The sequence below is a fragment of the Oncorhynchus nerka genome, linkage group LG27 (assembly GCF_034236695.1).
Source record: "Oncorhynchus nerka isolate Pitt River linkage group LG27, Oner_Uvic_2.0, whole genome shotgun sequence".
NCBI classification, from domain to species: domain Eukaryota; kingdom Metazoa; phylum Chordata; class Actinopteri; order Salmoniformes; family Salmonidae; genus Oncorhynchus; species Oncorhynchus nerka.
Window position 1 is genome coordinate 75,004,348 of NC_088422.1, and position 27,491 is coordinate 75,031,838.

The 27,491-nt window shown below is 42.5% G+C and overlaps 1 protein-coding gene across 1 annotated transcript; it reads left to right on the forward strand.

Moving 5' to 3' along the window:
* The first annotated feature begins 88 nt into the window (after positions 1-88).
* On the forward strand, positions 89-27,165 carry LOC115112411 (anoctamin-5-like). The gene is made up of 20 exons (XM_029639459.2): positions 89-387; positions 11,650-11,720; positions 14,051-14,158; positions 14,831-14,899; positions 16,126-16,410; positions 16,507-16,626; positions 16,748-16,863; positions 17,433-17,567; positions 19,844-19,949; positions 20,256-20,316; positions 20,434-20,585; positions 20,684-20,758; positions 20,878-21,106; positions 21,361-21,539; positions 21,678-21,775; positions 21,973-22,094; positions 22,187-22,392; positions 22,572-22,774; positions 22,971-23,076; positions 23,276-27,165. Exons 1-20 carry the CDS (start codon positions 312-314, stop codon positions 23,498-23,500), a joined length of 2,742 nt encoding a protein of 913 aa, XP_029495319.1. The 5' UTR covers positions 89-311; the 3' UTR covers positions 23,501-27,165.
* The last annotated feature ends 326 nt before the right edge of the window (positions 27,166-27,491 follow it).

Genomic DNA, 27,491 nt, shown 5'->3' on the forward strand with positions numbered 1-27,491 from the left:
GGTAAAATGCATGATGCACTAATTCCCAAGAACAATGATTTGCCGACAGAATGTGCGTGGTTTTGCCACTCCCCTTTAATATGTATCGTGGATAGAGAAGCAGTATGAGTGCAATCATAATATGATAGGATATGTCAAGACAATGTTGGGCTATTATTTCAGCCAATGAATGCCAGAATCGTTGATTTTTGGTGTGAAACCCAAGCCTCAAACTCAAATACAGTCGGTGGAGGATTGAGTCGTGGGGTGGCATCCTCTAACTCCGTCCTCACTTTCCAGAAAAAGCAACTCCTTTCTCATAGTCGGTGGAGATGAGAAGAATAACGGGAAAGGCAAGGGATGACATTTTGATCGAAATGAAGAGCGCAATGGACTCCCAGATTGGAGGTAAAAAGCACATTCAGAGATTAGCCTACTTTGGTAATATACACGGTAAATGTAGACTATACCATAATCGTTGTTTTCATTGGCTATTAAGAAGTTTACTATAGCGCTTTCAGAAAATGCTCAAGGAAACACATCCAACCAAAGGCTACTTCGATCAGTTTTGTGACTAGAAATTCCACTGTCTATCATTTGGGTTCGGAATAATGTTTGGCTAATGGCTATTACTTATGTCTGTGCCATATGTCACTGTACGTTAGTGGGCTACCTGGATGAGAGGCACATACAATGTTTTGCCTAAAGATTCGCAAATGTTATGGAATGTACATGTTATTTATAACAGAATGTGTTTCGGAAACAGTTTCATGTGTTTCACAGTTGTACAACTAAATGGTAAAGGTTTGAAAAATAGTTCTGAAATAACTGAAAATACATGCAATGACGTCATTCACATGCTGACATGTCTACTGGGAGAGAGAAGGACAAACTTGAAGTTTGAGAAACTAACAAATTAAAGTAACTGTCCAGTGTTTCCAGATGTATATGAAATAGGACCAATAATTAATTACAATATGAGTGAAGTCGTTCTCATTCCAAAAAATTGCAATTAAGTATGTTATGTTTTCTGCGTTGGAATGGTGTGGGCATATATGGGCCCAAAAAATATTTAGCTAGTAGACTGCTGATTGGCCATCTAGAGGATGACATCATCCTCTATAAGGAAATCACAATCATTTTTTAAACAACTGTTTGAGATACAAGTTTGAAGCGGGTTTAAAAAAAAAAAAATCTCCAATTTATGCTTTGGCCGCATGAGTCAGCAACATTACTTGGGTATGAGTTATCAGAATATTAACTTTTGAAAGAGATTTTTACTGGACAGGTACTTAAAGCTTATTCCAGAAGTCTGTAAAATGGCATGTATTTGGCTATTTCTTTGTTGATTTACACATCAGCATTCAAAGTGATTAGTATTGAGTCCAAATAAGTTAAATATTATTCATAATAATGTAATTATAATAATTTCCAAGCAGGTTTGTGATAAAATAATTATTGCAGATTGATGTCTTCTTCAATGCAAGGTTGATCTGTTGTGCTAATGTATAGGCCTAGTAAAGCTGATGCAAGCGGCACTCTGCTTATCTATATCCCTCTATTGAGAACGTATTAGTCACTCCACACTGCACAAGGAATGTCGCTTGAAACTGGCCATTGTTGTGGCCATGCCTGCCCTTTTAAACACCATTAACTGCCCCATAACTTCAGTATTGCTCTCGGTATTGCTCCCCTACGTCTCCCCTTAATGTGCTCCTGTGTGAATAAGCTGTGTCCTATGTTCATGTTTTCCATTAAATTTCATGGCGAAAAGGAAACAAGTTATAGGTAGACATCTGCAATGATGTGCTAAGACAGACATTTCCACTCCATCGCATGTGGTTGTCCTTAACTGTCTAATCATGGATTTGTAAAATCCAACACAAATTGGATTGCTAATTGTTTTCAGTTATTTCCTAGTTTCAGGATGTGTCAAAGGGCTTCAGTAGGCCTCTAATCCATATCTATAACCTTTGCTTTGTGTGGTGCCACACTGTCCCAAGGTAATACTCCCATAATTACACGCTGGAGACCAGATAGTTGTTAACATTGAGTGCATGAACACTTAAACACAATTATCTGCTGATAGTCTCTCTACCTTGAGTGCCGATTTAGACAGGGAATAGACCATGATGCTATGGACTGACTGAGCAGTCACTCACTGAAGAGATCTGTAGGGAGGAGTAGGACTGTAACAGTACTACTGTTTTTCCAATTGTGCTTAGTGACAAATAGGCCGTGAAGGTCAGAATATATGTAGAATATAGATCACATTTGTTAAAACAAAAATGTCACAATTTGTCAGAATGTGGCAGTGTGCCTATACAGAGTTGCCCACAGAGATGACTTTTTCTCCAAATACAGCCATCCACTGCATAATGTGTTAAGCTGTCATGGTAGCAAGGGTCCCTCTGAAATGTTGCTGGTTGAGAAGTAGCTCAGAAAATGTAGAGCTGCTGTGGGTAATAAACAGATTTGAACAATTACAAATGTTCCTTTTGTTAAAGATACTTTGTAGGCTGCAATGTATTATGTATGGCTTCACATAAAATAGTACTTGACCAATCATAATGTCGACAGTAAAATGGTTTCAATAATGCCGCAGTAATTATGGTTTTGAGATATTGTTACACCCGTCTCTCTGCTGGGAAATGAAGTGAGTTGGTGCAAGTTCACTGATGGATGGAAACAGTCCGGCTTCCCTCCAACCTGTCTCACACTGTTTACTCTCAGCATCTCACCCCTATAGGGCTGCAGGTCGCCTAGTGGTTAAGAGCGTTGGGCCAGTAACTGAAAGGTTGCTGGTTTGAATCCTCGAGTTGATTAGGTGAAAAATCTGTTGACTCTGCTGTACATTTGACTTATTTTGGTAATACAGAAACAGGGCCAAGTGATGAGGTTCCACTATCTCTGAACAATAGGTATTTCTGTTCTCAATGTGTAGTGAGTTGAATGAGCAGGTTAATTTAAGGACAATCTGTCACTTGCCCTTTTGTGTTAAGGCTCCTTGTTGGTAAATATCTACAGTATGGCTGACTATCCACACTGGGTCTAGATGGTGTGGACTTCTGTGTTGATAGACTGCCCTTTCACACCAGCGGCTTTGTGTTGGCTGTTATCAGGGAAAACCTTCCTGCACAATAACAAAGATCTATTTAAATGTGCGTCTGTGTTGTGGATCACCATGTTGACAGTTTTATATAGGGACTGAACGTGAATAGACTTCAGGTTCATCTGCATCCATATAATACAGTTCTATTGCAGAATAATTTATTTTCATAGTTATATTACCCACATGCTCACACTGGCTGCCTTGTTATGGCTCTAAATCAGTTACCTATCCAAAATAGTTTTGTTGAAAGGTTCCGATAAGGCATTGTAGTATTATCAAATATTAGTAAACAACAGCTCTCACTATCGCAGTAAAACCTCTATTCATTTCATAGCGTGTTTCCAATTCTGCATGCCTAATTCTGCATGCCTAATTGGTCTTGATCAGGGGCAGTCGGGCACAAACTAGGCCTAAATAATCATCTTTGCATTACAGCACTCACCCTTAATCATTGATGATCTAATAAGAAACGTATTAGACAGTTGTGCACCGCTTCCATTTAAGGTGTTTTATATCTGGCTACGGAGGGCAAGCCAGTGAATTCATCTTGGCTCACAGACGAGGGGGAGCCCCAGTGTTGCCATGGAAACTGGCTGAGTAATTACATTTTCTCTTTGATAGCTGAGCTAGACAGACTGTGAGCAGTATCTGAATATATGTGAGAGTGTTAACTCACTTCTCATATAAATACTTCTCTGATAAAAACATTACACGCCTGGACTTTTCTTATTTCACCTCCAATTGGTTATTATCCCTTCTTTGGTCTTCCACAATTACATTTCAGTGGCCATGAGCAGATTTCATATATACATCTTGAGTAACATTGGTTGATGCACTTGATCACAGTGGGCTTTGTGATTGTGTTGCTTTGTGGGTTTAGGAAGCTCTGTGCCAAAGCATTCCATGTTCTATCTGTGGGTTAACCTGGGCATCACATCTGAACAGGCAACAAGCTACGAAGAACAAAAGTTTGTTTTCATGTACTCTGCCATATCCTCAGTGGCGATTATGCAGTACGCAACAAGGCCAAAGGGTGCAGATGAGAAAAATGAGGGGAATAATTCTGATGGACAAAATCTGTAATATTCTAACATTTCTACTTTTCCTCCTTATGCAAGAATGCCTCGTTCAAACAGTATAGTATTAGAATAATTACATTTCATGTCTGTTTTAGAGAAGATAAAGTATGAATTCTGCTATCTGCTCTGCCCACAATCCCTGGCTGGGAGGGGCACCAGGGTATTGCTCCACTCTACTGATCTAACTTTCAGGGTTTTGTCAAGGCAAAGTTCCCTTCTGGGACTAGGCCAGTTGTATCCTGGAGATAAGAAGGGAGATTTAGTTTGTTCCACGTGCAGAAAGTCATCAACAGACGATGTGAGAATAGGGATTCAAAACAGCTTTCCAACTGGACAAAAACTGGTTGACTCATTGTTTCCACGTCATTTCAACAAAAGAATGTAATGTGATGACGCTGAATCAACGTGGAGAACTGATTGGATTGGAAAAAAGTCATCAACAAAAGGGAATTTCATCTTTTTTTCACAGAATTTACAACCTAATTACAATTGCATGGTGTTGTTGATTTCACATTTGAATTCACGTTAGTTGACAACTCAACCAAATCTAAACCAAAACTAGAATGTCTTCCCCCTAAACATAGACCCTATGCTGCTCAATTTAAAACATGCTAAATAAAATGTATTTAAAAATCCTCAAGTTAGCATTTGGTTACTTTAGCAAGGTAAACAAAAGCAAAACATGGATTGGTCTTTCTTCCTACAGGGTAAGGAAACCAATGTCATTTCAGTGAGGTATCCTGTGTGTTGTCTTTCCCCTGAGAAAATGAACTTGGGGATGATGTCAGTAGTTAGACTATTGGAGCCAGGAGTCATGTATGTTTGAGTCAGTCAAAAGAAGCCAGTCTGATATGTCATGGTGCTATTTTTAGTTGGAGCTACAAGGATGATAATAGTTTAGACATAATAGGTCACATCAGGCCATGGTAGCAACATAGTGACATTGTTGTGGTTCATTGTGTCTCGTACACTAACATCTTTCAACAATAGGATGTATGTTGCACAAGCCTCACATGCTGGCCTTCTATATGATCCATCTGCTGTATGTAGGGCCATAAGACATATGGCCGGTTATCTTACCATGTTGGTCAGGAGTGAATGAGAATGTGGTGAGTGTGTGGCCTACAGTGTTTCCCTGATAAACTAATCAGCTCTAGTTATGTGGGGGATGAATGGCACATAATGGGCCAATCATTTCCATTTAGTACTTATTGACCTACAGTATATACAGACATATTGGAATGCTTTAACTTTTAGTCTAGATATCCATCTAATTAAATAGGGTACAGCGTCACTGTGCAGCATCACAATGCCTATTATAAACTGTATTTTTATCTGTCTTTTTTTATCTATTATGAATTGTATTTCTATCTATTACAAACTGTGAGAATCCCTGGCCTAACATGACATGAGATTGACGCACTTTTGTAGTTCATCAGAGAACAATTTCTCCATCATCAATAAGCTTTCTCTGGTGATATGATGATGAAGCTCAGAGCCCTGGGTCTGGACACCACCCTCTGCAACTGGATCCTGGACTTCCTGATGGGCAGACCACAGGCTGTGGGGATAGGCAACAACACCTCGTCCTCACTTACTCTTAACACGGGGCCCCCCAGGGGTGTCCTCAGCCCTCTGCTGTACTCCCTGTTCACCAACGGCTGTATGGCTAAGCACGACACCAACTCCAACATCAAGTTTGCTGACGACACCACGGTCGTAGGCCTGATAACCAACAGCGATGAGTCAGCCTATAGGGACGAGGTAAGTGAACTGGCATTGTGGTGCAAGGACCGCAACCTCTCCGTCAACGTCAGCAAAACAAAGGAGTTCATTCTTGACTTCAGGAAGGGAGGGAACATTCCCCGATCCACATCAACGGGACTGCAGTAGAGAGAGTCACTAATTTCATGTCCCTCAGCATCCACATCATAGAGGACTTGACATGGACCAACAACACCACCACTCTTGTCAAGAGGGCGCAACAGTGTCTCTACTTCCTAAGGCAGCTGAAGAAATTTGACATGCCATCCCGGGTCCTCTCCAAATATTACAGCTGCACCATCGAGAGCGTCCTGACCAGTTGCATTACGGCCTGGTACGGTCGGGAATTTCTCCGGCCAGACCGCAAGTCCCTTCAGAGGGAGGTGAAGACAGCCCAGCACATCACTGGAACCGTGCTGTCACCCTTCCAGGACATCTACTCAAAACGGTGCCTGAGCAAGGCCTGCAGCATCATCAAGGACCAAACACACCCCAGCCATCAGCTCTTCACTTCATTACCATTGGGAAGACAGAATTGGAGCATGAGGTATGATACCTACAGTCTCATAGACAGTTTCTATCTAAAAGCCATCAGACTTCTGAACACTTAAACTGGACTGACCACCTGCACTGACTCTCCTCACCTTAGCACACATGCACTCACTCACTCACACACACAAACACACACACATATAAATGCATGCTACACACACATCACAACTGCTGTTGATAAATTGTGCCTTCTTGTATTATACTTATGCTAAACATTTTATTCTACTTAGCCATTTACTTTATGTTCATATTTTTATATTTCCTTATTGTTGTTGCATTGTTGAGAAGGAACCCGTAAACATTTTGTTGGACATGGTATGCCCTGTGTATCCCGTACAAACGACTAATAAAACTTGAAACATGAATAACAGTGGAAGCCCAGTAGCTCAGGCCTCATATTACCATTTAAATCACTAACCAAATTGGCTTGGTCTGATGAAATACATCATTTACCAGGCTGTCTAAAGGTTTATCTGGCTGAATTAATAAACAATCAAGAAGACACTGTGACAGTCACTGGAAAGTAGACAGGTGCTACCGGTGGGAGCAGGTGACGCAGGTGCTGTTAGGTCCTCACCAGCATCAAGGTGACAGCTTCTTTATACCACAAATAAACATTGAATAATGTATTCCTGTCCTCACACTGCCACTTACTGTGATTGAGCCAAACAGAGAATATATCAAACATATTTAACAACAGGTCTTTTTGTTTGAGGCTAGTGTGTCTGTGTCCGGTGGGTGCTACTCCAGATATTCTAATTCAGAATTTGTGTATCTATGATATCATAAAAGCATCTATCAATGTCCAGCAGCACTTTGTTAAGCAGACTAACGCCTTTGTCCTGTGTCTCTCCTCTGAAGAAGATGGACCTGCTATGCTGACAGCATTCAGGATGAAACTATTAACAGGTACTGGCAGACGAAAGGCTTAATGTTACGCCTGTCTGTCCATCCATCCTTTCATCCTCTCCTAACCTCACCTCATAGTCAGTGGCTGTGTCTGTATGTACTGCTGTCAGTTACTCTGAGGCTTGTGCGGTTTGCTCGCTGCTCAGCCTCTCTTCATGCCAGCGGCTGCAGAGCCAGGCTCCTCATAGCCCAAACCCAGCCCTATACTACTCTGCATCCTCTGGTCCTGTGTGAGTGAGTGCCAAGGCCTTGGGTTTACCAGTGGATCGCTCCATTTGATTTAGTACAGGAAGCAAGGAGATGACCTTTCAAATCCAATATGCTACATTTTATTGAATTTACCTGTACCATATTTGACATTTTTAAATATATTTTTGTTGTGTGATTTTGTTGGGATAATTTTATCTGTGCATCTCGCTGTGGGTTATTTGATATATCAGAAAGGGAAACATGAGCAGAAACCTGCTAGATCTCTCCCTTTATAAAGATCTAGGGCCAAGGCTTAAGGCCAACACCTAGCATATGGTGAAAGAACAACTGCACTGAGTGCTGACATCTTTATGCATTTATCCAGCACCTAAGAAATAATATGAACTGGGTGGTTTAAGCCTTGAAGGATGATTGGCTGAAAGCTGTGGTATATCAGACTGTATATGACCTCTCGGGGGAGGGGGGGGGGGGGTTTGTATATGGCCAATATACCACAGCTAGGGGCTGTAATCGAGGCACTCTGCGTTGCTTCATGCATAAGAACAGCCCACACCCCCTCAGACCTTATTGCTTAAATGGATGTGCAAGACAATGTGAGATATTCATCACTCCAGACTACCCACTGAAGGTACTTGTAGGTCAGCTACAGTAGGATGAGATGTTCTATAGGACTATCAATGTCAGTTTAATTTAGCGTGTGCTGGAGACTACAGACGTGTTTACAGTAAGTTGGTGTTCTGCAGACAGTGGGTGTTATTTTGATGTACATCTTCACTAGTGGATCTTCTACTATCTGAATGTGGGTCTAGTTCTAGGAGGTGGTACACTACATGACCAAAAGTATGTGGACACTTGCTCATCAAACATCTCACTCCAAAATCATGGGCATTAATATGGAGTCGGTCCCCACTTCTGGTGCTATAACAGCCTCCACTCTGCTGGGACGGCTTTCCATTAGATGTTGAGACTTTCTTCCATTCAGCCACGAGGATTATTGAGGTCGGGACTGATGTTGGGCGATTAGGTCTGGCTCGCAATCGGCTTTCCAATGCATCCCAAAGGTGTTCGATGGGGTTGAGGTCAGAGCTCTGTGCAGGCCAGAGAATTTCTTCCACACCGATCTCGACAAACCATTTCTGTATGGACCTCGCTTTGTGCACGGGGGCATTGTCATGCTGAAACAGGCAAGGGCCTTCCTCAAATGGCTGCCACAAAGTTGGAAGCACAGAATCGTCTAGAATGTCATTGTATGATGTAGCATTTAAGATTTCCCTTCACTGGAACTAAGGGGCCTAGCCTGAACCATGAAAAACAGCCCCAAACCATTATTCCTCATCCACCAAACTTTACAGTTGACACTATGCATTGAGGCAGGTAGCGTTCTCCTAGCATCCGCAAAACCCAGATTCGTCCGTCGGACTTCCAGATGGTGAAGCATGATTCATCCCCCCAGAGAACGTGTTTTCAATGGTGGCAAGCTTTACATCACTCCAGCCAACGCTTGGCATTGCGCATGGTGGTCTTAGACTTGTGTGCGGCTGCTCGGCCTTGGAAACCCATTTTATGAAGCTCCCGACAAACAGTTATTGTGCTGACATTGCTTCCAGAGGCAGTTTGGAACTCGGGAGTGAGTGTTGCCACCGAGGACAGACCATTTTTACGCGCTTCAGCACTCGACGGTCCCGTTCTATGAGCTTGTGTGGCCTACCACTTCGCGGCTGAGCCGTTGTTGCTCCTAGACGTTTTCACTTCACAGCACTTACAGTTGACCGGGGCAGCTCTAGCAGAGCAGAAATTTTAAAAGGTGGCCTCCTATGACAGTGCCACTTTGAAAGTCACTGAGCTCTTCAGTAAGGCCATTCTACTGCCAATGTTTGTCTATGGAGATTGTATGGCTGTGTGCTCGATTTTATACACTTATACAACGGGTGTGGCTGAAATAATAGCCGAATCCACTAATTTGAAGGGGTGTTCACATACTTTTAAATATATGGGATATATACAAACAATAGTGTATTTATGTGTTTAACCATACTGTATTTGAGGATATGTGTCTCCCATTGTATTCATTTTTGAAAACATTGAAACGTGTGTTGCTTGGGTGCTGAGGTGTATGTGAACGTATGTATACTATGCGTATACTATACTGTGTGTTTCTGCATGTGTGTGGATGTGCTGCTATCTATAAATGTCTAATAAAAGTGGCCTTGTCCCTGTTTGGTAACACACTCCCTCTCTCTCCGTGTTTGCTCAGCTCTGGACTGATAATAACTGTTAGCAGTACAATCATCACAGCTCGGCACATCCCTCTGCTAGTTTGTCCTTCATAGGGGTTAGGGAGGCTTGTGCTCAGACTCATATGGCTGGCAGTCTCAACATCATTCCTACCTCATGAGTTGTCTCTTTAATTTACCTCTCAGCTGTACAGAGCGGCTCCCTCAAGCCTCTCATTGGCTTGCAAGGCACTCAGTCAAACCTCTGGTTCTTTAAAAATATCCTACTCATCCAATGAAAGAAAGGCTCAGGGCAGAAGGAATCCTTCCTGTGGTAAGCTAGATTGTGTTACGTCTGAGGGAACTACAGGGCCTCTGACTGGGCTGCTGCCCCCTCCCCCATCCCTCCGTGTACGTAGAGGCCTAACCTCCCCACAGGAAGTGCTTGTTTCCCAGCATTCAGAAATAACCAGGCGGCAGGCAGCGCTGCAACATGAGCACATTCCCTCCTAGCGCTTTCTGCCAGGCTGGGGGAGTGCTCTGCTCTGCTGCTGGAATGCTGTGTGTCTCTGTCTGTGTCTCCAGATGGAAAGTGTGCTTTTGTGAAAGTTGGTCTTTTATAGGTATATGTGTTTAGTTCTTTCCCCTGGTTTTATCTCTGAGAGCTCTTGTGTCTTCATGTCTATTTCACCATGCTGTTGCCCTGATGGCAGTCCATGTCAACACAGTGTTGTGTTGGGCTGTCCTGACATCTGACCACAACACAGTTCCACTGACAGACTAATGCTGTTTTCTTCTCATCAGCAATCACTGCTCTCAATATAGAACTATTGTGTAATAGGAGGGAGACCGACTTTATCATCTGCAAAATCATTGACAAATCTATAGAGAAGGAATGTTGGTGGAAACGGAGGGATGGGTCATGGGATTTCATGGGCTTTAAGTAGTGTATCTGATGACATTACACAGTCATTTTAGTTCAATAACACAGCTTTATTTTTCTATGATTCATTTAGCCAATTGACTGTATGTAGTGAAGGTATCATACATGACCACAGGGAACAAGTTTGACATTTCCATATCAAGTGTATGTTGTATCTCATATGAACTATTAGGCTAGTTGGTGTGATGAGGCTGGAATAATTACGTAAAATATCTAGACAAATAACTCATTGCTTTCGCTCAAGTAAATGAGTGGTTACACATTTCTGTACACATCACTATGTCATTTGTACATTGTAAATAGTTTTCTGTTAAAGGGGCAATCCTTAGACCTATACCTCAGTGCAACATAATGTTTTTAAATTTACATTTGTTTGAGTTGTCAACTAACGTGAATTCACCATGACATTGGATTTAGGTTCAAAGTTGGGTGAAAACGGAGATGAAATTCCCTGATGTTGATGACTTTTTACAAATCCAATTAGTTTTCCACGATGATTCAATGTCATCACATTTTATATTTTTATTGAAATTATGTGGAAACAACATTGATTCAACCAGTTTTTCCCCAGTGGGATAGATGCAAGGACTGACCTTCCAAGATATCAAAATGATAGTTTTAACCATGTTTTGAGGCTATACTGTGTTTGTTTACATTTACAATATTTACCAACATTAGATTCAAACTAGTTTATATTTTGTGTTCTGACGGGGTGTGACAGTTAAACTAAGCTCATGAGGCATGTATAAGTTATATTATTCAAGAATCAATGGACTCATATACAGTATATCATTATACTATATATCCTAAGTCCAAAAATGTATGTAGCAACTGCAGATTGCCCTTTATGGGAACTAATCTCTGCTCGTGTTTCTTTTCTCTACACAGAGGAATGTAATGGCCACAGTCTTAATAACTTTGTAGAGGACGGAGGTACACAGCTACCTGGACACACAGAGGTGAGTCCCATGACCCCATGTTGACCTGCCTGGACACTCTCCTTTCCCTCTACATTAACGTATCCCTGCCCTAGATGACTTCCCAAGCTCTCTGTGCTGTAATGCAGCAGTGTTCTGACATGCAACGGGCAAATTAATTGAACGCTGCAACAAACAAAAAACACATCAAATTCTTTACATGATAAAGGTTAACAAAATGTTGAAGGTATACTGGATTAGTAGATACATTGTTTTGCACTGATGTGCGTATTTGGCTGTAAGAAATGATGATTATGTGTTTTGTTTTTAGTCTTCCTCCACATGCTTGATTGATCCTCATCCGTGATCAATATTCTTGATCAATAGTGAGTGTGTATTGAAAAGAGGTTGTTTTGCATGCCTTTGTGTAACTTGCCTATGTTGGAAACAACTGACCTCTTTCTACTACAGTTCTCATTGTTCAGTCACAAGACCTCAGTGTCTCTCAGAGATCTCCTCTCTTTATCAGATCAACTCTCCCCAGGCAATAAGCACAAACTAAAATACTGCCTACAGAGAGAATATTACTGTGTCTGTTATGTGTCTGTGTCCGTGTTCTCTATCCAGCATTAATCTGTTGTTCAAGAACGAGGGAACTTGAACACTTTCTCTCTCACTCATATTCAAGCGTGCTTTGACACATGAAGGTGGAAGGCCATACATTTCAAATGGTTCTAATATGCTTTTCACAACCTAACTCTGTTGATGATCTTTGGAGTTATATGCTGTATCCACACCCTGTTTCCTTCCTCCCTGTTTGTGGGTGTGGGGGCTGATAAACAAAAAGGGGAGGGGCTCTGTTTCTCTTCCTGTCCTCCAGAGCCAGGATACCTCTGTATTATAGGGACCCGCCTCTGTTTCTCTTCCCGTCCCCTAGAGCCAGGATACCTCTGTATTATAGGGACCCGCCTCTGTTTCTCTTCCCGTCCTCCAGAGCCAGGATACCTCTGTATTATAGGGACCCGCCTCTGTTTCTCTTCCCGTCCCCTAGAGCCAGGATACCTCTGTATTATAGGGACCCGCCTCTGTTTCTCTTCCCGTCCTCCAGAGCCGGGATACCGCTGTATTATAGGGACCCGCCTGTTGCTCTTCCCGTCCTCCAGAGCCGGGATACCGCTGTATTATAGGGACCCGCCTGTTTCTCTTCCCGTCCTCCAGAGCCAGGATACCTCTGTATTATAGGGACCCGCCTGTTTCTCTTCCCGTCCTCCAGAGCCAGGATACCTCTGTATTATAGGGACCCGCCTGTTTCTCTTCCCGTCCTCCAGAGCCAGGATACCTCTGTATTATAGGGACCCGCCTGTTTCTCTTCCCGTCCTCCAGAGCCAGGATACCTCTGTATTATAGGGACCCGCCTCTGTTTTGTCACACACTAAGCTAATTGGACTGAAGCACTTTTCCTCCTAGTCACACGGTGAAACAGACCCCACACAGGCAATACTTCTTCACAATTGAGGTTCAAAAGATGATGTAAGACCTGGAATTGGTGAACATAATCTTAGCCGATTGGACCAAGAAAAGCCATTTTCCTCCACTCCAGGTCCAAGGCTGTGTCGATAAGGTTGTTTTCCCTCTGTCGTCCTGGCTGCAGAGCATAGCACTGTAAATACTTCGCTGTACCCCTCAGGTGGACTAAAACCAGGAGTAAACAAACCTAGTTGAGAAACAGCCTTTAACCCACTGCATATACAATCTCCGGAATTTCACAAACATTTTACTTTTTGACAAGGGTGCTTTCTCCTGCACATGCTTAATATGCTAATAAATAAACTGACGTGTGGAGTGTTGAACTGAGAAACTGGACCCTGGCAAACTGGAGTGTGGAGCATTGTGATGGAAGAGTATTGTCTGTGACCAGGTTTGGGTCTTGAATCAAGAAGTGGCTGTATACTGGTCTGGGATGATCTGAGAATATCAAGATTAGGTTTAATGTTATTATAAAAACCAAAAGGTTAATTTCAGGCACTAGTGCAGTATGTACCACTTTGCTTGCCATAGTTGAGGGCTACGTTTAGCATAATGATAGGCATGCCTTCACTGGAAAATATCCAGGATCCACTGTCTCCTAAATCCTATTCAAGTTACATAAGACAAACCACACAAAAGAAAGTCCACACTCATTACAAAATAAATGTGTTTATTTCATTTTGGGTGTGTCCTAAACGATATACTAAACTACGACCATGTACTTTTAATGTGCTTCTAACGTGCATCGTCACATTCAGTAAGCAGATGTTCTCTGTTCATAGGAGGAGGAGAGAAATAGTTTGTGTGGGTTAGTGTTCTGACACTCTTCTCTGTCTGCCCTCCAGACGGACAGACTACAGCAGAACAAAGACACCGTGTTCTTCAGGGACGGGGTTCGCAGGATTGACTTCATACTGTCGTACCTCGATGACAAGGATGGAGAGAAGAAGCAGGTGGGCAGCATAACGCACCATCATCAACACCGTGACAGAGAGCATTGTGTGGTTACAGAGAGACACATGGCAGTTTATCAACACGGACATGACAGCACAGAGCCTTAACCTTGGAGTGGTCAGGTTTGCTTTGAGCCTGAACGACTTCAGTAAGAACACAGCTATTTTAGTTTTCCGTTGCAATACCTTTTGTCACAGTAAAGACGGTATCTGGGGTCAACTGACCACGTGACCATGACTCATAATCAGCCTGAATCAGGGCGGTAAGAGGAGAAGGTGGCTAAAAGGAAGTGGCTGACAAGTTCCCAGTGGTTGAAACTTTGTTGTTGGCGTAATTGCATCACCTCTTTCTTGACCGAGAAGCAAAGATTTCATGCCACAGGCAGACCATAGACAGACCAAATTTCATTATTACAAGGCCCTCTAGCTTCTGATTTTTGGACTTTCAGAATGCTGTGACTGGTGCCAGGCAGTCTTTCAACAGAGCTTCTACAAGAACAAAATGGATCATCCCAAGGAAAGATTATGAGAATGAATGGGGAAGTTAGAATACAAGGAAGGATAAAGTGATAGCAGAGATGATAGAGGGGGAGATACAAGGATAAATGCTTTTCTGCCTTGATCCTTGCTATTGCGTAAAGTGCATGTGTGTCTGTCTCTGTATTTGTACAGGAGAGGAGGAGGGAGTTTGAGGCCAACCTTAAGAAGGCTGGACTGGAGCTTGAGACTGAGGACAAATCGGTGAGTTACCCATCCGTGGCACGCTGTCGTCCTCTAGTGGTCATCATGCAGCAGCACATCACATTACTTCAAAGTGGGGAATATCTCAGCAGAGCTTTCTTAAAGGGGAATTTCACTCCACAGTCCTCTTTCCTCAGTGGTAGAAGGGTTTTTAACATATACTGAATGTACAAAACTTTAGGAACACCTGCTCTTTCCACAACATAGACTGACCAGGTGAATCCAGGTGAAAGCTTACCTTATATGATTCCTTCAACCAGTGTAGATGGAGGCGACAGGTTAAAGAAGGATATTTAAGCCTTGAGACAATTGAGACATGGATTGTGTATATGTGCCATTCAGAGGGTGAACAGGCAAGATAAAAGATTTAAGTGCCTTTGAACAGGGTATGGTAGTACATGCCAGGCGCACAGGTTGGTGTGTGTCAAGAACTGCAACGCATCTGGGTTTTTCACGCTCAATAGTTTCAAATCAAATTTTATTTGTCACATACACATGGTTAGCAGATGTTAATGCGAGTGTAGCGAAATGCTTGTGCTTCTAGTTCTGACAATGCAGTAATAACCAACGAGTAATCTACCTAACAATTCCCAAACTACTACCTTATACACACAAGTGTAAAGGGATAAAGAATATGTACATAAAGATATATGAATGAGTGATGGTACAGAGCGGCATAGGCAAGATGCATAGATGGTATCAAGTACAGTATATACATATGAGATGAGTAATGTAGGGTATGTAAACATTATATTAAGTAGCATTGTTTAAAGTGGCTAGTGATATATTTTTACATCAATGTCCATTATTAAAGTGGCTGGAGTTGAGTCAGTGTGTTGGCAGCAGCCACTCAATGTTAGTGGTGGCTGTTTAACAGTCTGATGGTTTCCTGTGTGTATCAAGAATGTTCCACCACCCGAAGGACATCCAGCCAACTTGACACAACTGTGGGAAGCATTTGGGTCACCTTGTTGTCCATGCCCCGATGAATTGAGGCTGTTCTGAAATTAACTCAATATTAGGAAGCTGTTCCTAATATTTTGTACAGTGTTTGTTTCTATGTTTTCTTTACAAACTTTTAGGTGAAAATGTGTACTATATTCAAATGGATTTGTTTTTAAATATCATAAATGTACTCTATTTTAAATGATTACTCTGTTTTGTGCTTAAATTGTATGGTCAGTCAAATTGTCTCGCTCTGTCCTCTCTCAACTCTTTCCTCTTAGGACTCGGATGATCTGAAAACATACTTCCTGAAGATCCACGCCCCGTGGGAGGTGTTGGCCACCTACGCTGACGTGCTGAAGATCAAGGTTCCCTTTAAGGAAAGCGACATCCCCCACGGACAGGACGTTCCACTGGAGTGGCTCTCCCGACCGTTCCGCCTGCCAGGGAAGGTGATGCGCCCACAGCCTGACTACTTCACCTCTCCATTTGATAAGGACAAGATAGACTTCTTCCTCATCAAAAACCAAGACACCTTCTTCCCCCCCTCCACACGCAACAGAATAGTGAGTACAGAATCTTAACACAGAATCCAGAGAGACACGCGCACACACACACACACACACACACACACACACAGATCTGATGTCCCTTCCTGTCAGGTGTACTACATCCTGTCTCGCTGTCCGTACCATAAAGAGGACCGCAAGGAGACAGACAAGAAAGGTATCAAGCGGTTGCTGAACAACGGGACCTACACCTCAGCCTTCCCACTTCATGATGTAAGAATCATGTGACGCCCCACCTACATCACATCAACATACTCACAGTAGATTTCATGTGAAGATGTCAGATTTATTTCTAAACTAGAGCTGATTATTCTCCTGTCCTCTATGCTGTCAGTGTCGATACTGGGAGAGGAACACAAATGAGCAGTGTGAGAGCGAACGCTACCACCTCTATAAGAATTGGGCTAGGTTCCTCTGTTTCTACAAGGAGCAGCCCCTCAACCTCATCAGGTAAGATAAAATCGGCTGGACATCGGGTTACATTTCCCTCATGCATGGACACAAAGATCTACGTCTATAACGGGGGGAGGGGAGGGGAGGGAGGGAGGGAGGGAAGTGGGCGAACTCAGTCCGGCTTTAAACTTACACTTGAAAGTTGGAATAGTAGAATGCACAAGGTGCAATTTCGAAATTGGGTAGTTCATCATCAGTTCCTCTTATCAGTCATTGTATATCTTAGATCGATATTTATAACTTGTCAGAAATGTCAGCTAACGTTTTTTTACTTAGGTTTTTTAGACCATAGATATTGTTGTAACAATTTGTCACTCAAATGTCACATGAATACACATTAGACATGACAAAATGTCTAGAATTGCATGAAAATGTGCTTTAAACCTGCAACATTCACTCCACCAACAAGAGCGGTGTGAACAGTTTGTGTCATCAACAGCTTGTGCCCATAGAAATAGACGTGGTGTGCACATGGGGGGGACCCCTGATCTATAACACCATGCAAATACTAAGTGTCCCTACTCCCTAATGCCAAATAAGTTGAATTATGTCTGTGTTGTTAACAGGAAGTATTATGGGGAGAAGATTGGGATCTACTTTGCCTGGCTGGGCTTCTACACAGAGATGTTGTTCTTTGCTGCGGTCATGGGCGTCATATGTTTTACCTATGGTGTGCTAAGCTACGATGACAATTTAACAAGGTTAGTACCACCAGGGGGCAGAAAGGTGCATTATTTGAAAAATAGGAAAACCGTTCAATGTCTGCATTTAAACAGGCAGCCCAATTCTAATATTTCGCCCAATTATTGGCAGATGATCGATCAATCAATCAAATGTATTTATAAAGCCCTTTTTACATCAGCCGATGTCACAAAGTGATGTACAGAAACCCAGTCTAAAGCCCCAAACAGCAAGCAATGCAGATGTAGAAGCACGGTAGCTAGGAAAAACTCCCTAGAAAGGCCAGAACCTAGGAAGAAACCTAGAGAGGAACCAGGCTCTGAGTGGGGGCCAGTCCTCTTCTGGCTGTGCCGGGTGGAGATTGTAACAGAACATGGCCAATATGTTCAAAAGTTCATAGATGACCAGCAGGGTCAAATAATAATAATCACAGTGGTTGTAGAGGTTGCAACAGGTCAGCACCTCAGGAGTAAATGTCAGTTGGCTTTTCATAGCCGATCATTCAGAGTTAGAGACAGCAGGTGCGGAAGAGAGAGAGTCCAAAACAGAAGGTCTGGGACAAGGTAGCACGTCCTGTGAACAGGTCAATGTTCCATAGCCGCAGGTAGAACAGTTGAAACTGGAGCAGCAGCATGACCAGGTGGACTGGGGACAGCAAGGAGTCATCAGGCCAGGTAGTTCTGAGGCATGGGCCTATGGCTGAGGTCCTCCGAGAGAAGAGAGAGAGAGAATCAGAGGAAGCATACTTAAATTCACACAGGACACCGGATAAGACCGAAGAAATACTCCAGATATAACAGACTGACCCTAACCCCCCGACACATAAACCTTCGCAGCATAAATACTGGAGGCTAAGACAGGAGGGGTCGGGAGACACTGTGGTCCTGTCCGACGATAACCCCAGACAGGACCAACAGGCAGGATATAACCCCACCCACTTCGCCAAAGCACAGCCCCCACACCACTAGAGGGATATATCTTCAACCAGCAACCTATTACCCTGAGACAAGGCCGAGTATAGCCCACGAAGATCTCCACCACGGCACGAACCCGAGGGGGGCATCAACCCAGACAGGAAGATCACGTCAGGGACTCAACCCACTCGACGCACCCCTCCAAGGGACAGCATGGAAGAGCACCAGTAAGCCAGTGACTCAGCCCCAGTAATAGGGTTAGAGGCAGAGAATCCCAGTGGAGAGAGGGGAACCGGCCAGGCAGAGACAACAAGGGCGGTTCGTCGCTCCAGTGCCTTTCCGTTCACCTTCACACTCCTGGGCCAGACTACACTCAGTCATAGGACCTACTGAAGAGATGAGTCTTCAATAAAGACTTAAAGGTCGAGACCGAGTCTGCGTCTCTCACATGGATAGGCAGACCATTCCATAAAAATGGAGCTCTATAGGAGAAAGCCCTGCCTCCAGCTGTTTGCTTAGAAATTCTAGGGACAGTAAGGAGGCCTGCATCTTGTGACAATAGCGTATGTTCGGCAGGACCAAATCGGAAAGATGGGTAGGAGCAAGCCCATGTAATGCTTTGTAGGTTAGCAGTAACACCTTGAAATTCAGCCCTAGCCTTAACAGGAAGCCAGTGTAGAGAGGCTAGCACTGGAGTAATATGATCAAATCTTTTGATTCTAGTCAAGATTCTCGTTTATTTAGTGCTTTATCCGGGTAGCCGGAAAGTAGAGCATTGCAGTAGTCTAATCTAGAAGTGACAAAAGCATGGATACATTTTTCTGCATCATTTTAGGATAGAAAGTTTCTGATTTTTGCAATGTTATGAAGATGAAAAAGCTGTCCTCAAAATATTCTTGATATGTTCGTCAAAAGAGAGATCAGGGTCCAGAGTAACACCGAGGTCCTTCACAGTTTTGTTTGAGACGACTGTACAACCATCAAGATTAATTGTCAGATTCAACAGAAGATCTCTTTGTTTCTTGGGACCTAGAACAAGCCTCTCTGTTTTGTCCGAGTTTAAAAAGTACAAAAGTTTTTTTTAAAGTAACAACAACTAAGATCTGATCTCAATGTTCAAAATACAAATGATTGGGCTGCCTGTTTAAACACAGCCTTTGAATCATGCCCAAGTAGGCTCTCATACACACACACAGCTAATGGTGTGTATTCAGTATATTAATAAGAATTGTGTAAAAAAAAACATCTTTGTTGTTGCACATCCAACGGTACACTAAATCACGCAACTCTGTCAGTCTATACAGGACATGTAAAGTCACGTCATATCAAATGTATTAATGTTCTTTCCCACTTTCTATTCCTCCTATTTATCTCTCCCACAGTAAGGAGATCTGTGACCCCAGCATTGGAGGGGGTATTGTGATGTGTCCGCTGTGTGATAAGAAGTGTAGTTACTGGAAGCTCAACTCCACGTGCCTCTCATCCTGGGTAAGGGAACATACACATTTTATTCTGTCATTCAGTCACAATGTAATCTTTCCTCAAATGGCTAATCATAATCTCTTGATGATTGGCCATTACATCTAATTATTGATGGCTCTTCACACTTTAAAAAATGATGGCTGTGTAAATATTCTGCATGCTTAGCTTATTGTTTAAACCAGCCTGTCAATCAAAGCCAGTGAAATCTTCCATGCTGAGTGTGCAGTATGTCATATTGGTGTGGCCAAAGCACAGCATGTCATTTCCTCTGGGTGGTTAGGACCTCATCCTGTCCCTTGTTCCCTCTTCCAGCAATCCCATCTGTTTGATAACGAGGGGACCGTGTTCTTTGCCATGTTTATGGGGATCTGGGGTAAGTGTTTGTCCACTCTGTTGTTACTGTATTAACGTGTTGGAGAATTACAGTACATCCCCTGTGAGGGAGACAGACGGTTACTGTTAGAGTGTAATGACCCTGTCGGTTCTGCAGTGACTCTGTTCCTGGAGTTCTGGAAGCGGCGCCAGGCCCAGTTGGAGTATGAGTGGGACCTGGTGGATTTCGAGGAGGAGCAGCAGCAGCTCCAGATCCGCCCGGAGTTTGAGACCAAGTGCACTGACCAGAGACTCAACCGGATCACCCAGGTACGGGCTGCCAGCTGGTTATTACACACTACCGTGCAAATTCTAAAGTATTCAATGTAAACTACTGACTGGGCTTTCCATGATTTGTTATTGTGCAGGAAATGGAGCCATACCTACCCCTCCCCAAAAAGTGTGGTCGCTTTTGTCTCTCCGGGGTTACTGTTCTGTTCTGGGTAAGCCAACATACTACACCAACTCAGTGTGTCTGCAAGAATTTGTTTGCCAGTGTGCAGTATACTGTATGTGTGCTCTATGTGTGCACTGTAGCATGTGGATTTTGTATTCTCCACAGATGCTTCTGATTGTGGCCTGTATCACTGGGGTGATAGTCTACAGGCTGGCTGTGTATGCAGCCTTCGCCAGCATCATGAAGGACAGCCCCACTAAGAAGATCCATCTGGTGGGCTCTCTCATCACCCCGCAGCTCGCTACCTCTGTCACCGCCTCCTTTATCAACTTTGTCATCATTATGATCCTTAACTTCTTCTATGAGCGAGTGGCCATCTGGATCACAGATATGGGTGAGGAGTAGCTCGGTATCATGACGATTTTCTCAGGAGGAGCAGGAAATGCAGGGGGATGGAACACTGATGGCATATCAATTTAAAGTGATGTTTTCCCCAGGTCACATTAACTATACATTTCCTACTCATTTTTTTTTTAAACATTTTTTCTCCTAAAGATTCACTCATACCTCAGCAGTACTTTGCACCCATTAGTTTAGGTAGCTGGTGTGCCTTGAATGGCTTTGACCTCCAACTACTTGCTCCAACAGAAATTCCCAAGACACATCTGGAGTATGAAAACAAGTTGACAATGAAGATGTTCCTCTTCCAGTTTGTCAACTACTATTCTTCATGTTTCTACGTGGCCTTCTTCAAGGGCAAGTTTGTGGGTTACCCAGGCAACTACACGTACATGTTTGGCAAATACAGCAGGCTGAGGAACGAGGAGGTGAGCTTTGTCACACAGCATCTACAGTATATGAACATATTCTTCTATATGAAACTCACACCTTTTGAAGAATAAACTACAGTATTTATGTTTAGATCTCAAACCTAACTGTTAAACACCCACTGCAATTTGTCCCAGTGTGACCCAGGAGGCTGTCTGATTGAGCTGACCACCCAGCTGGTGATTGTCATGACAGGGAAGCAGGTGTGTGGGAACATCCAGGAGGCCCTACTGCCGTGAGTTTCACTGACCTCTGACCTACTTCTGATAGACTGCGAAATGTACCTCGATGACCTTTCAGTTGCATATCTACTCCACCATGGGGTGTGAACCAGCTTGAACTTGTTAAAGATGTCTGACATTCAGCATGTCATTTGTACACGTGCCCTCCTCAGAGTTCAGTATTCTCTTGATCTATATTATATCCTGTCAGGCTGCTGAGGAACTGGTGGTGCAGCAGGAAGGCCCGGAAAGACCAGTACAGCCGCTGGGAGCAGGACCACGACCTGCAGAACTTCAGCCAGCTGGGCCTGTTCTATGAGTACCTGGAAATGGGTAAGGAGGCCCTTAACCCACTTCACTCTCTTCCCACATAGACAGGAGACGGTGTAGGGCTGTTCATCAACATTCTCTCTCTCTCTCTGCAGTAATCCAGTTTGGCTTCATCACTCTGTTTGTGGCCTCTTTCCCCCTGGCCCCCCTGCTGGCCCTCTGTAACAACATCCTGGAGGTCAGAGTGGACTCCTGGAAGTTCACCACCCAGTTCCGCCGGCCTGTGGCGGCCAAGGCCCACAACATCGGAGCATGGCAGGAGATCCTCAATGTGGTGGCCATCTTGTCCGTTGTCACCAATGTGAGTAGGATTAAATGTTATTAAGCTGTAGCCACATTGTTGTTATCAAGTGTTCAAATCTATGTCTTTATTGTTGAACAGCCCCATTTTACAATTCATATATACTGTATAATCAAAATACACTAATTCAATAGTTCAATGTGTCTCGGATCCCCTCTCATACTCTCTCATCTCCCCAGGCATTCATCATGGCCTTTACTTCAGACATGATCCCCCGCCTGGTCTACCTGTATGCCTACCACCCTGGCTCTGAAGCCACCATGAGTGGCTACATCAACAACAGCCTGTCAGTGTATGACATCTCCCAGATCCCTCTCCTCAGTACACCCGAGGAGGGGGCGATTCCTGCCTGGTTCAACAGCTCCTTCATCACCACCTGCAGGTGGGAAGTGACTGCAATGCCAGGCCACTCACTTGCACATTTAAATACCCTTTGTCTTGACTTCACTTGACGTCTTGACTATGAAGCTGTGATTTGTATTAATCCAGATGTTTACAGAGGACAGGTCAATGCTTGGGGTTTAGCACGATTGTATGTAGTTGGTGTGTCTTGACATTGGCCCTATATATTGTCTCAGGTACCGTGACTACCGCTACCCTCCAGGCCACCAGAGGCAGTACTCCCACACTATGCAATTCTGGCACATCCTGGCAGCCAAACTGGCCTTCATCATTATCATGGAGGTAAGCCATCCAAAATATGTGTATGGAACACAGCACATCTCTCCACTCTAAACCAGCAGGTGCTCTCTCCATTATATACAGTATGCAGCAGAGCCCAATCTTTGCTATCACTGTCTTTCAACATGTTATCATCTGTACTTCATAAGGTGAGTGTGTGATAATGGTATGCTCTGTAAAAACCCTCTTCCTTTCCCATCAGCACGTGGTGTTTGTGGTGAAGTTCTTTGTGGCCTGGCTGATCCCGGATGTGCCATCCGAGGTGAAGGCTCGGATCAAACGGGAACGTTACCTCATCCAGGAATACCTGCACAACTACGAGGTTGAGAAGCTCAAGATCCAGCTGAGTCAGAGTTTTATCATTGAACCCAAACCTGGGGTCTGCACTGCCACCGACAAGCATGACATGTTATCAGAGTGCCTGTAGGCCCCCAATCAATAAACTCACACCCACCAGGGTGTTGCTGTGAAGTCTCCTCCACTGAAGGCAAACAGAAGTACAGTGAAGGGCTTCTGTCAGTGGTTGCAATCCTATCAACTGTTTCTCTTTGTTTTGTTGTTTGTTCATTTTCTAATGAGCAGCTAGCAGATTTCAACCTTTTCGCCTATATTAGGACTTTCATTGGAGGAAGGGACGGATTAATATGATCGATGGCCACATCTCGTCCTCTTTTCTCAGCCTCCAATGCTGTTGCAATGCAAGCTCCTATTGTTCAGCTTGCTTCATATCTTCTGTGCAATGATGTTTCTTGCAACTGTTTCAGTCATTCAGTGCCAGTGTTGATCGTGATGGGATATTATGGAATCCTACAAAAGTATGTGCCAACTTGTTAAATGCTATTGGGATTCATGATATTGTACCAGACAATGTACAGCTTATTGAAAAAAATGTAATCTAATGCTCACCTTATCTACAATGTCATAATATGTTACTAACATATCCAGCAAAGACTGCCAAAGATATCCCATGGCTTTTATCAGCAGCTATCTAATAAATTACCTTTAAAGAAATATGCATGTTTGATAGAATGTAACATATAAAAATCTAATTTATTTGCCTTCAAATGTTGGCATGTTATCTGCTTCAATTTTGCTGTAGCTGGGCTACATTGAATGTGATGTGTTTTCCTTGCGTTACTGACATGTATGAGATCTTTTCATGGGAGTCAATGCAAAAACGGTCAATTAAAGGCCCAATGCAGCCGTTTGTATATCAATATCAAATCATTTCTGGGTAACAATTAAGTACCGTTCCGTAAAAATTGGCTAAAATAGCTAAACATTTTTTCAAGCAAGAATTTTGCTAGGACTGTCTGGGAGTAGTCTGAGTGGGGAGGGGAAAACTCAAAACTAGCTGTTATTGGCAGAGAGGTTTGGAACTTTATTTGTATCTGGTCTATCAACCAATTTACTACATGGTGATGTCACCATGGAAAGCTGAAACTCCCATCCATGCAAACCTGATGATTAGGAGGTACTGTGTATATTGTATGTTCAACCAGCAAATAACTGATCACATTTCTTTCATCAGCTGTTGTACAATTGCGATATAAAACACAAGAAAAACAGCCTTTTGACTGCAGTGGCACTTTTAAAAATGGCTTCTCTCAGCTGGGTAATGCTAGATAGATGGTCCAAGACGGCAATAGACCCATACGTCTACTGTACATACACTACCGTTCAAAAGTTTGGGGTCACTTAGAAATGTCATTGTTTTTTAAAGAAAATCGTATTTTTTGTCCATTAATATAACATCAAATTGATCAGAAATACAGTGTAGACATTGTTAATGTTGTAAAAGACTACTGTAGCTGGAAATGGCAGATTTTTTATGGAATATCTATATAGGTGTACAGAGGCCCATTCTCAGCAACCATCACTCCTGTATTCCAATGACACGTTGTGTTAGCTAATCCAAGTGTATCATTTTAAAAGGCTAATTGATCATTAGAAAACCCTTTTGCAATTATATTAACACAGCTGAAAAATGTTGTCCTGATTAAAGAAGCAATAAAACTGGCCTTCTTTAGACTAGTTGAGTATCTGGAGCATCAGCACTTGTGGGTTCGATTACAAACTCAAAAGGGCCAGAAACAAAGCACTTTTTTCTGAAACTTGTCAGTCTATTCTTGTTCTGAGAGATGAAGGCTATTCTATGTGAGAAATTGCCAAGAAACTGAAGATCTCGTACATAGCTGTGTACTACTCTCTTCACAAAACAGCGCAAACTAGCTCTAACCAGAAAAGAAAGAGGAGTGGGAGGCCCTGGTGCACAACTGAGCAAGAAGACAAGTACTTTAGAGTGTCTAATTTGAGAAACAGATGCCTCACAAGTCCTCAACTGGCAGCTTCATTAAATAGTACCCGCAAAACACCAGCCTCAACGTCAACAATGAATAGGCGACTCCGGGAAGCTGGATTAGCTAACACAACGTGCCATTGGAACACAGGAGTGATGGTTGCTGATAATGGGCCTCTGTATGCCTATGTAGATATTCCATTAAAAATCAGCTGTTTCCAGCTACAATAGTCATTTGCAACATTACCAATGTCTACACTGTATTTCTGATCAATTTGATGTTATTTTAATGGACAAAAAATGTTTTTTCTTTCAAAAACAAGGACATTTCTAAGTGACCCCAAACGTTTGAACTGTAGTGTATGTTTGGTCTGATAGAGCCCTTTCCAGTGGATATAATCTACACTCCATTTGAAATGTTTTGAATGGCATATTAAGTCATACCAGACAAAATATTAGCCCTGTTTTTGGGGTTGCATTCCTCTTTCTTGTTTAGATTTATGGTGAGATATGCAACTGTATATATGATTTCTTCTGGTGTGGGAGGCAAATGTGATTTTGCCTGTGTTACTCGCACAGTCTGCTCTTTATTTTCACACTTTTCAAACTCATTGTAAGCAGGAAAATCACCTTTCTCAGCCCTGTTAGTCATTACTTACTTAAGTTAAGTTGATCATTCCTGTCTGCTTTTTCTGTCATATTCTGTGTCTGTACTCCGTAGCACAATGGATGGCCTTCTCTTTTTAATTTTGTTTTAGCACAGAGCACTTATATGGGACTGATTTGATTTAGCCAATGAGTCTTTCAGACGGAAAACTCCACTACATTATTACTGTTTAATGTCAATCATTCCAACATGCCTGGATAGTCTCATATTAAAAAGAAAGTTGACTTTCAAAGCCATTTTTATGAAATTCAACTTCAAAAGGGACTGTAGCTTATTGAATCGATTTCAAGTTACTGTAATGTGATTTGTGCAAACAGAGGTGTTAGCTATAGAGTATATAGACTCAGGGTATGCATCACAATCTCTTGTGTCCCATAGACATTCAATGGAAGGAAACATGCATATTTTAACAACATGAGTGAACTGTCCCTTTTACAGCAATAAATTCACACTATTTTATCACAGCCAGTATACACATGAAGAATGTTGGGGTATGTACAGTAGTTGCAACATTAATTTCAGTTACCAACCCAATTATTACTTAGATTGTTGTACAGATTACATTTGTAAACTATAGTTTACTCAATGTAAGATTAGGTATTTCTGTCATTTATTGATCCGATTTGATTCTGTAGGCTTTTTCTAGGTTCATCTGTTTTGAACAAATCTGTTTTGTAAATGTTAATAGCCTCTCATGGTGATGGTGGAAACTATGCCATTGGATGATTTGACTTGGTATAACTTCTACTTCAAAGTCACGTGCTACATCACTATCTCAGGCTTGTCAATATTCCAGTGCTTGACTAACACCACTCTCAGCCATACAGACACAATCCCTTGGGAGACTCTTGACTCCTCATGTCCTTCTTGCATGCAGGGTGGAAGCCACAGTACATGACCAGTAGATCAAAGCCTTAAATGTCTATATTTACTTTTTGGGATGTTCTTCAAAAACAATAACTTTCTATTGTTCTTTTCCTATGATGTTTCACAACTCATATGTTTTCAAATCAGTCTGTGTTGTCTAAATATGTTATCTTGCTTGTTTTGCATGAAAGGCTATTGACCTTATTAACAACAGTTTGATAATGTAATTCCTTCAAATAAAATATTTCAGGATTTTAAATGTGTGCACTCTACAATTTACTGTTTAACTAAGAAATCTCAAATTCACATTTATTTCCAGTTGTTCAAAAATATTGTCAAACAAACATGTATAGGATAATACAGGCATGACAATAGTAGCCTATTCATATGAGAAATACTTCAAATATATTTATATATTTGACAAATAAAAGTCAATATCATGTTTTTTTTAAATAAAGTTGATCGTCACGATTTCACACCCAGCCAGTACTGCATGTAAAACGTAGTGTACTTCGAGGATGTCTCATTGGCCGAATGCAAAAACCTGATAGGAATTATACTAAGTGCCCGCCAGATGGCATCAGT

Excerpts from the sequence above, each read along its gene's own strand:
- LOC115112411 (XM_029639459.2), top strand. The coding sequence starts at position 312 with ATGAGAAGAATAACGGGAAAGGCAAGGGATGACATTTTGATCGAAATG. Across the intron at positions 388-11,649 it reads AATGGACTCCCAGATTGGAG|AGGAATGTAATGGCCACAGT; the intron begins GTAAAAAGCACA and ends TTCTCTACACAG. Across the intron at positions 17,568-19,843 it reads TACGATGACAATTTAACAAG|TAAGGAGATCTGTGACCCCA; the intron begins GTTAGTACCACC and ends TCTCTCCCACAG.